Source organism: Procambarus clarkii, chromosome 75, assembly GCF_040958095.1.
Source record: "Procambarus clarkii isolate CNS0578487 chromosome 75, FALCON_Pclarkii_2.0, whole genome shotgun sequence".
NCBI lineage: Eukaryota > Metazoa > Arthropoda > Malacostraca > Decapoda > Cambaridae > Procambarus > Procambarus clarkii.
In genome coordinates this window covers 26,163,093-26,173,834 of record NC_091224.1, presented here as the reverse complement: position 1 = coordinate 26,173,834, position 10,742 = coordinate 26,163,093, and the positions used below count along the sequence as shown (strand labels likewise).

Genomic DNA, 10,742 nt, shown 5'->3' with positions numbered 1-10,742 from the left:
CCCACGGGGCTCCCAGCCTCGGGTCAGCTGTGGAGTAACAGGTGTGGTGTGGTATTAACAGTTTCACTAATAAGGTGTACCAGTAAGTATAGGGGAAATATTGATAGTTTCTTTTAAGAATTAATGGTTTCTGTGAGCATATTATTTTGTTGTGTTTAATTATTAATATTTGTTTTATGTCAAATTCCCTATTATTTTTGTGTGTCCATTCCATGCTTGTGATAGCAGGTCTGGGAACTGTAGCAATAGGGAGGCTGAGCCCAGGAGCCGGAGTTCGACGGTAATCCCACAATAGAGTGTGACTGAGCGGAGTTGGCGTTCTTTTGGTGTCATGTGGAGGCTGGTAGTATTAAGGGGGTTCTGTTCCTGTTATCAGCATTAACTGTTTAACTCCATTTGAACGCAATAACTCTCCATGGCGCAGTGGTAAGACACTCGCCTGGCGTTCCGCGAGCGCTTTGTCATGGGTTCGTATCCTGGCCGGGGAGGATTTGCTGGGCGCAAATCCTTAACTGTAGCCTCTGTTTAACTTAACAGTAAAATGTGTACTTGGTTGTAACAACGATTCTTCGCGGCAGGGGATCGTATTCCAGGGACCTGCCCGAAACGCTACGCGTACTAGTGGCTCTACAAGAATGTAACAACTCTTGTATATATCTCAAAAACAACAACTTGAGTTGTACCGGTATTGAACAGCACGTTAGTGGGGACTTGTGTGTCAGTAGACTTGACTCTGGCGATTGAAGTTGGTCACGGTGTAGTGGCAACAGTCTTGAGTTGTGGACCCGCAGAGCGAGGGAACAATTTTGGGTCACGTGATGTGGCTCTAGTTTTTTTTTTAGGTGTGGGAGTAATCGCTAAATTAATTACTCTTTAATTAGGAACAGAACAGTTAGGTCAGATCTTTGTTTTATTCCTTGAGTGGCCTCAGGATTTTATTGTGGACATTGATTTTTTTTATGACAAGTTAAAAGTAGTGACGACTTTATTCTCTCTTCCCAACTTTATTCTGGTATTGTTTTTATGTTCCACCAAGTCAGTCCCATTCATGTTTGAATTTATTTAATTATGCAGACGATGAGTCACAATAACGTGGCTAAAATATGTAGACCAGACAACACACTAGAAGGTGAAGGGACGACGACGTTTCGGTCCGTCCTGGACCATTCTCACAATCAACTTGAGAATGGTCCAGGACGGACCAAAACGTCATCGTCCCTTCACCTTCTAGTGTGTGGTCTGTTCTCTATTTAATTATGATTGAAGTTTTGAGCCTTTACCAGGTGGAGAGCAGTGTGACTGCTCTGTGTGAACCCTTTAATATAGGTAGTCGCACAACATTTTGGAATACAGATATTGTCGCCTTACACTTATTAACAGGTCGGAGTCAGTGGAGAGGCGCGCACGTACAGGGGACGGAGCCGGCTGCCCGGTACCACGCTCACGGCCGTTCCTCGCCACGACCACGACCAGTCCTCCACCTGGCTGTGTCATGGCTCCACCACCACCCCAGGGGACCCCAAGCCAGTCCTCCACCTGGCTGTGTCATGGCTCCACCACCACCCTAGGGGACCCCAAGCCAGTCCTCCACCTGGCTGTGTCATGGCTCTACCACCACCCTAGGGGACCCCAAGCCAGTCCTCCACCTGGCTGTGTCATGGCTCCACCACCACCACAGGGGACCCCAAGCCAGTCCTCCACCTGGCTGTGTCATGGCTCCACCACCACCACAGGGGACCCCAAGCCAGTCCTCCACCTGGCTGTGTCATGGCTCTACCACCACCCTAGGGGACCCCAAGCCAGTCCTCCACTTTGGGATTAAGGATTTCTTATGAGCGAGTAATTTCTGAGATTTTAGAAGTTTGTTAAGGTTTCTTATGATGAAAATAAGTTCATACGAGTTTGTTAAAGTTCTTATGGGAGAAATTCAAAATTCGTGTGTAGACCGCCAGGGGTTTCAGGCGAATTTGGGGAGTCACAGATTTGGAATTACGGAATTCTTATGAGGAAAATAATTTCTGAGATTTTAGAAGTTTGTTAAGCGTTCTTATGAGGAAAATAAGTAGGAAAATCTTAAAGAAAAATTCAGGAAAAATCCCCTTTAGGACGCCGCATTTCCAGGTAAACTCTACGGACAGCCTTTGCCCGTTTTCAATCACACATTTTTCAAAGAGCATTTTCAGAGAATATTGTCTTAGACGTTTTGTTAAGGAAAACAGACAACTTAGCCATAACATTTAGTTTTATGTGCATTTAAGACAGAAAATTAGTCAGAAACCAGTTTAAGCTCAAAATTCTTCAGAGTCCACTTTGTTAGCAAAATTCTTCAGAGTCCACTTTGTTAGCAAAATTCTTCAGAGTCCTGTAATCTACCAAAATTCGTCAGAGTCCATTTTCAACCCATTTTTTCATCAGAGTCCAGTAAAGGCCAAAAATTCGTCAGAGTCCACTTTGTGAGCAAAATTCATCAGAGTCCAGTTTTTACCCAAAAATGATCAGAGTCCAATTATCAACAGAAATTCGTCAGAGTTCAGTTTAAGCTCAAATTCGTCAGAGTCCTGTAATCTATGAAAAATTCATCAGTCTAGTTTTTACCCAAAAATGATCAGAGTCCATTTTATACCGAAATTTCATCAGAGTCCAGTAAAGGCCAAAAATGATCAGAGTCCAATTATCAACAGAAATTCATCAGAGTCCAGTTTTTACCCAAAAATGAACAGAGTCCACTTTGTGAGCAAAATTCGTCAGAGTCCAACCCAGACCAACCCAGCCTCCCCTCCTGTACCAGATCCTCTCAACCCCCCTCACACCCTAGGTCCCTCAGGTCCTCCTTCCTAGGCCCTTCTCAACCCCCCCGGACACCCCTTGTTCCCCAATTACAGTGGAAGCAACAAAAACTGAGGATAGACAGAAGAGAGTCAGCTTCAAGGCAATGTACTCGAACATAGATGGGATGACAAGCAAGGCAAGTGAACTTAGGGAAAGAGCACAAGAAATGAACCCGGATGTAATTGGACTCACAGAAACAAACTCTCAGGAATCATAACGAATGTCATGTTTCCCCAGGACAACACTGTAATAAGGAAAGAGAGGAAAGGACGGGAAGAACTCAATAAGAAGTTCTAGGAGGTCTTCACAGTAGAACAAGGAGAAGTCCTAGAGATAAGAGAGAAAATATCTAACTAGACACTACTAGAGGAGTTTGTGATTACCAGTGGGGAGGTGAGGAAGCATCTGCTAGATTTGGACGTGACAAAGGCTATAGGCCCGGATGGAATCTCACCATGGATACTAATGGAAGGAGCAGAAGCTCTGTGCCTGCCACTCTCCATAGTGTACAACAAGTCACTGGTAACAGGTGAACTGCTAAAAATTTGGAAGACGGCCAATGTAGTCCCAATATACAAGAAGGGTGATAGACAGGAGGCACTGAACTACAGAAGAGTGTCCCTAACTTGTATACCATGCAAGATGATGGAGAAGATTGTGCAAAAAAACTATTGGAACATCTGCAGCAAAAGAACTTTGTAACACAACATCAGCATGGTTTGGGGATGGCAAATCATGCCTAACAGGATTAATTGAATTCTATGACCAGGCAACACAAATCAGGCAAGATAGAGAGGGCTGGGCAGACTGCATATTTTTGGATTGCAAGAAAGCTTTTGATTCAGTACCACATACGAGACTAGTGCACGAATTGGAGATGCAGGCTGGAGTGAAAGGGAGGTACTCCACTGGATAAGGGAGTACCTAAGCAACAGAAGACAGCGAGTCACTGTGAGGGGTGAGGTCTCGGAGTGGCGATAAGTCACCAGTGGAGTCCCACAGGGGTCAGTACTTGGACCTATACTGTTTCTGATATATGTGAATGATCTCCCAGAGGGTATAGAATCGTTCCTCTCAATGTTTGCTGATGATGCAAAAATTATATGGAGGATTAAGACAGAAGAAGATATTATAAGGCTACAAGATGACCTAGCCAAGCTGAAGGAATGGTTCAACAAATGACTACTAAAGTTCAATCCAAGTAAATGTAAGGTGATGAAACTAGGTGCAGGAACTAGGAGGCCAGTCACTGGATACCGAATGGGAGATGAAGTCCTTCACGAAACGGACAGAGAGAAAGATCTAGGAGTTGATATCACACCAAACCTGTCTCCTGAAGCCCACATCAAAAGAATAACGTCTGCAGCGTATGAGAGGCTGGCAAACATCAGAACTGCCTTCAGGAACCTGTGTAAGGAAACCTTATATACCACATATATAAGACCAATCCTGGAGTATGCGGCCCCAGCATAGAGCCCGTACCATGTCAAACATAAGACGAAAATGGAAAAAGTTCAGAGGTATGCCACTAGACTAGTCCCAGAGCTAAGAGGCATGAGTTATGAGGACAGACTACGTGAACTGCACCTCACATCGCTGGAAGACAGAAGAGCTAGGAGAGACATGATCACCATATACAAAATTCTCAGGGGAATTGACAGGGTAGACAAGAAGGGATTATTTAACACGGTTGGTACACGCACAAGGGGACACAGGTGGAAGCTGAGTACCCAAATGAGCCACAGAGACGTTAGAAATAACTTTTTCAGTGTCAGAGTGGTTGACAAATGGAATGCATTAGGAAGTGATGTGGTGGAGGCTGACTCCATACACAGTTTCAAGTGTAGATATGATAGAGCCCAATAGGCTCAAAAACCTGTACACCAGTTGATTGACTGTTAAGAGGCGGGACCAAAGAGCTAAAGCTCAACCCCCGCAAGCACAACTAGGTGAGTATGCAGACAGAGTTTGGGGGCTGCAGCTCCCCATAACCTGCAGAGGGCGATGTTACGGCCCTATTGGGTCGCAACTGGGTTCTTTCTCTGATGTTAGTAGAGTTTGGGTATCCGGCCCCAAGCTAGTAGTGGCTTTCAAGGGGTGTGTTCCGTAACGCAAGTAAATTAAAGGGGAAGGGATACAATTACACTAAACTTAATATATTATTACCATCACCAATAAATAAATATATAAATTATCACACGGGGGGTATAAACACTATTATATACAGAATGGTCTTCCTCTGAAGACGCAGGAATGTTCCACGGTGCTCGAGAGGAGTAGCCCTGGTCCTCTTCTTGTGGCCTCACGTTGAATCCTTCGATTCTCTCGAGTCTACCCTGGCCACAGGCCAGCCAAATCACAGTTCCACTAGGGGCACCGTCGTGGAGGCCTTCAACCACAAATCCAGCCTGTAGCTGGCAGGTTCCAATCAGTTCCGCTGGTTAGGCCACTCCACGACCGATACTAGGGTTGCGAGCCCTAGGCAGGAGCCTCGTGTGATTTCACAGATCACTCTCCTCACCACAACACCCCAGTGGCTAGTCTTCTCCACCAGTCAGCCTCGGGTATGACAATCCCTGGTTCTGCCACCTCACAGGCAGGCTAACACAACAGTGTTCATCCGGGGGGTGACTCACAGCTTCAGCAGCAAATGCGTGGAGGTTCTACGGCTGCCTTGGGTAGACTCATCCAACGTCCAATTCAGCAGTCCCAGGTCGACTCTGTAATCAGACACGTCATCAGTACTAGTTACACTCTAGGGCACCTCACTTACAGGCTTAGACACAAACGCCCACCTACCCACTCCATAGATGGCGTTGCTGTCTAAGCGTCACCTCACCAGAGGTCAGCAGCAGCTATGTTAGGAGCTGATTAGGATGGGAAACCAGCCCCTGTGGCCGTTAAATCTCGTCCTCACTAGATGGCGTCGTCCATTTGGAGGGGGTTTCGGGAGCTGACCCACAGATGGCGCGGTCGTCACTGCTCCGTGCTCGGACGCTGGGCTCGGGTCCGTAACAGGCGAGGACTGGGGTCCCTGGGGGAGTCTGGGGGTCCCTGCAGGAGCCTGGGGGAGACTGGTGTTGGCACAGGTGGCCCAAAGTGCTCCACAGTGGGGGGTCCCCTGGAGGACCCTGGGGGTCCCCTGGGGGAGACTGGTGTTAGCACAGGTGGCCCAAAGTGCTCCACAGTGTGGGGTCCCCTGAAGGACCCTGGGGGTCCCCTGGGGGAGACTGGTGTTAGCACAGGTGGCCCAAAGTGCTCCACAGTGGGGGGTCCCCTGGAGGAGCCTGGGGGTCCCTGGAGGACACTGGGGGTCTCCTGAAGGACCCTGGAGGACCCTGGGGGAGATTGGTGTTAGCACAGGTGGGCCAAAGTACTCCACAGGGGGGGGGGTCCCCTGGAGGAGCCTGGGGGTCCCTGAAGGTCCCTGGGGGTCCCCTGGAGGACCCTGGAGGACCCTGGGGGAGCCTGGTGTTAGCACAGGTGGGCCAAAGTGCTCCATAGTGGGGGGTCCCCTGGAGGACCCTGGGATCCCCTGCAGGACCCTGGAGGACCCTGGGGGAGCCTGGTGTTAGCACAGGTGGCCCAAAGTGCTCCACAGTGTGGGGTCCTCCTCACATTGCTCTAAATACTAACCAACCAACTCTTGTAATACACACAACTGACTTATTTGTTCAGCTTAGCTCAGTCTTCTCCTTCTTGCCCGCACTCTACTGATAAACTCTACTGATGCACTCTGCTGATGCACTCTAATGATGCACTCTTCTGATGCACTCTACTGATGCACTCTGCGAGTTGGTTCACCATACTTGTATGTACTCTGAGTACACTCACTCTTGACCGAGTACTCTGTCGACAGTACACTGTAGACATATGTACTCTGTCTACACTGTACACTCTCTCTCTATACTCGGTCTCTCTACATAGTCTCTGTACTATGTGCTCTATGTACACTCACTATAGACAGAGTACACTGTAGACAGTACACCAACTGTAGACAGTACACTCTCTGTAGACAGAGTACATTCACTATAGACAGAGTACATTCACTATAGACAGAGTACATTCACTATAGACAGAGTACATTCACTATAGACAGAGTACACTCTCTGTAGACAGAGTACATTCACTGTAGACAGAGTACATTCACTATAGACAGAGTACACTCTGTAGACAGAGTACATTCACTGTAGACAGAGTACACTCACTATAGACAGAGTACACTCTCTGTAGACAGAGTACATTCACTATAGACAGAGTACATTCACTATAGACAGAGTACACTCTCTGTAGACAGAGTACATTCACTGTAGACAGAGTACATTCACTATAGACAGAGTACACTCTCTGTAGACAGAGTACATTCACTATAGACAGAGTACATTCACTATAGACAGAGTACACTCTCTGTAGACAGAGTACACTCTCTGTAGACAGAGTACACTCTCTGTAGACAGAGTACACTCTCTGTAGACAGAGTACACTCTCTGTAGACAGAGTACATTCACTGTAGACAGTGCACTCACTATAGACAGTACACTCACTATAGACAGATTCTAATACGAATCGTCTCCATATTTCTTAAGTTTTTCTTCACTGTCGAGTGTAGATGAAAAATTAACTCTCCAAGGTTCATGTTTACACTTTATTTATGGTCTGATCCCTAGAAACGTTTCGCAAGACACTTACATTTTCAAAGACAATTTTACGTACTCTGCCAATGCTTATATTCTCTTGGGAGGAGGTGATACAGAACATGATTGAGATGAAGTGATAGAGATGATTGAGATGAAGAAGTGAATCAATGGGTTACACCATTGCGTGTTTAATCTTCTAGCTTCTGTGTTGGTTCGGGGTCTTGAAGTGGGTAGAATGTAATTATGTGTATAATTGGCTGTTGATTGCTGGTGTTGACTTTCTGATGTGTAGTGCCTCGCTGATGTCGAGTCTCCTGCTGTCGCTGTACCTGTCGATAATTTCTGTGTTGCTTGATGAAATTTCTCTGGTGTTGGTCTCGTTGTTTGAGGAGATTATAAGTTCCTTGATGGAGTCCTGTTGCTTGTGCATTGTTAATCGCGATTAACAGTGCACAGACAACAGGGCTGCAGGTCTGGCGTCACGCAGGCCAGGAGTGGCCCAGCCTGGCAGGACGCAGGCCAGGAGTGGCCCGGCCTGGCAGGACGCAGGCCAGGAGTGGCCCGGCCTGGCAGGACGCAGGCCAGGGGCCTTATCATCATCGTCCACAGATGGTCGCGTCTTGGCTAAGTCTTGTGCTACATGTCGACCTGTCCTCAGGCCAGGCTGGTCCACCCGGAGACTTGCTCACCAATGTTGGCGCCACAACAGAAATATAAGGTTTATGTTCAGAAATATAAGGTAATACTATTTCATACTAGAATGTGCTGAGGAGTTAAGCCTAACTTAGGTTCGGTTAGGTGGCTCTGTTGGCAATTATTTGCAGTACCTGGGTGAAGCCTTTAGAGAGGTGGGATTCGAACAGAGGACGTGACGAGTCGTGTGTGAACTTCTCTTCATTCATAAACATGGATTTTGCAGCTAGATTAACGAGCATTTGACCTTTGTTGATTAGGACGGATCGTTACCCCCCGATTAAGGCAGTACTCACCTAGTTGTGTTCTCGGGCAGTATATCTGCTGGAGCTATAATTATACAGCCCGTCCTCATTAACGATGGCCAATTACTCATTAGTCCAGTAGAACTTCAGTTTCAACTCTTTTTACCCTGTCGTAGCTCAGTCGATTAAGGCAGTGTCTGGGATGCTTCCGGACGCAGGTTCGAACCCTCGTCACGGCCCTTGTGGATTTGTTTACTCATTAGTCCACCCGACAACTACCCCCCCCACCCCCGATAATTAATGAAAAACGGTTTATACACAACTGACAACTGATGTCTTCGAATATTTTTCGAACAGCGCGTCGCTGACGACCGCTGTTCGAATCGCAACCCTGTAAACGCCTCACCAATGAACTACAAATAATCGCCAAAAGAACCTAACCTAACCTAACCTAACCTACGCCTAACTATACAAATAACTTTATTGAAAAAATAATATTAATTTATATATGGGAACAAACTTATTGTTGCTACACAGTTTGACTGATGACTGCGTCTTGAGAGACGGCCGCTGCTTTAACGAGCCTCGCTTGAGGACGGGATAATTTAGAACAGTAAGGTGCAGTAAATTTCCTGATCACAGTGGGGCGTCTTGACGGGGTGAGTGGGGCGTCTTGACGGGGTGAGTGGGATATCTTGACGGGGTGAGTCGGCGTCTTGACGGGGTGAGTGGAGCGTCTTGACGGGGTGAGTGGGCGCTCCCCAGTGACAGGTCAAGGCGGGAAGTGTACCACGGGCAGCTGTGGAACGCATCCTGGCGGCTCCTGTTTATATCCACCTGAACCTATTCACATATATGTGTAACCTGCGCTTGAAACAATCAAGGGTCCCGCGTCCATCATGTTACCCAATAATTGGTTCCGTAAATCAACCACAATTCCTAAACCCTCATTTACCCATTTATGAGAACTTAGGAGAGTTCCTAGATACTAAATTCCCTGAACTTGAGCGGTCCTGTGAAGAGCCATGTTGTCATATCTTGGCTAATCTAAGATGTTTTTTAGAAGGTCGACGATTGATTTCTGCGACTGTCGAGTCCAACAATATGACCACAATACGTGGTAAGCAGAACTGACGATAGTTAGACGCAAGTGACCTGCTTCCCGTCTCGTAATGACTGCCACGACGGCCACAACTCTCCATGATTCCGGGACTTTGCTTGACTAATATATTATTAAATTTGGAAGTCAAGGTACACTTAGCTCTCTCTCGCGTCCTTTAAGATCCCTGGAAGAAACTTCGTCTGGTGACTTGTTATTTACCTGAATTTACCTGAGAGCCGCTAACACTAGTGGTCTCGACCAGGACAGGAAGCCGGTGGCTTGTCGAAGGTCCCTCCCATTTGTCTTGATGATTTAAGTTTTCAGTCTGTCAAAGAACTTGGTCTCTAGTAACCAAGTAAACCAGTAAACTTCTCTTCAGTACAACACAGTTGTCCAGATCTGGGTAAACATTACCTTCTTCTCCAGGAAAATGTCCCGGAGGAAATGTATAAAGAAGCCGGAAATGAGTTACATGAAATCTACACTGATGAGTCATCTCACCCTGTCAATGGCAGGGCTGGTGCAGCATACACTGTAATTAGGACTAATGCCTTACAACGCGGAAATGAAGGAAAAGCACGTATTGAGAACTATGTCTCTTCAACACAAGCGGAGCTAACTGCCATTCTTATGGCGTTAAGATTCCTTGAACGGAACACTAACGGTGCAGTGATCTGCACTGACTCTAAAGCAGCGCTACAAAGCCTCACTAAAAATCGGGCAGAAAATCTTGTAATAGTCGCTGAGATCAAGAGAGCTGTGAGGGAACTAATCAACCAGGGAAGAGTCGTCAAGTTTCTGTAGATCCCTCCCATGTTGGGATCTGTGGGAATGAACGAGCAGATGTGCTGGCTGCTGAAGGCGCAGAAGGAGACCATATTGAATACTTCATACCCAAGACTACTACAAATTAGAGGTATTATCAGGCAACATCACCGTGACAAGGTAACTGAGGAAAGGAGGATAGAAGCACAAATCAGTGAATCTGTACGATGGTACAATGTAGTTGCAGCTGGCAATCCCAATCATTATGGCCGAAGAGGAGGAGGACGAGGGAGAGAATCAGTAATAGCGAGAATCCGTCTTGAATACAAATATTCACGGAGATATGGAATGGAAACAACAGTTGAGCAGCGGAGTTGCAGAATCTGTGGTGAGAGTGACGGACACCGCCTTGACCACTACCTGAGAGAATGTAAACACCAGAGAGACATTAGAAATATGTGTAGAATAATA

At 46.8% G+C, this 10,742-nt stretch overlaps 1 protein-coding gene across 1 annotated transcript in view; it reads right to left on the bottom strand.

Annotated features, from left to right (window-relative positions):
- The window catches only part of LOC138357057 (hornerin-like), a 19,707-nt gene extending 11,811 nt beyond the window's left edge, over positions 1-7,896 (bottom strand). The window contains exon 1 of the mRNA XM_069313600.1: positions 7,796-7,896. Coding sequence (XP_069169701.1) covers positions 7,796-7,896 — 101 coding nt within the window. The remainder of the gene's footprint in view (positions 1-7,795) is intronic.
- Between the last annotated feature and the right edge of the window lie 2,846 nt (positions 7,897-10,742).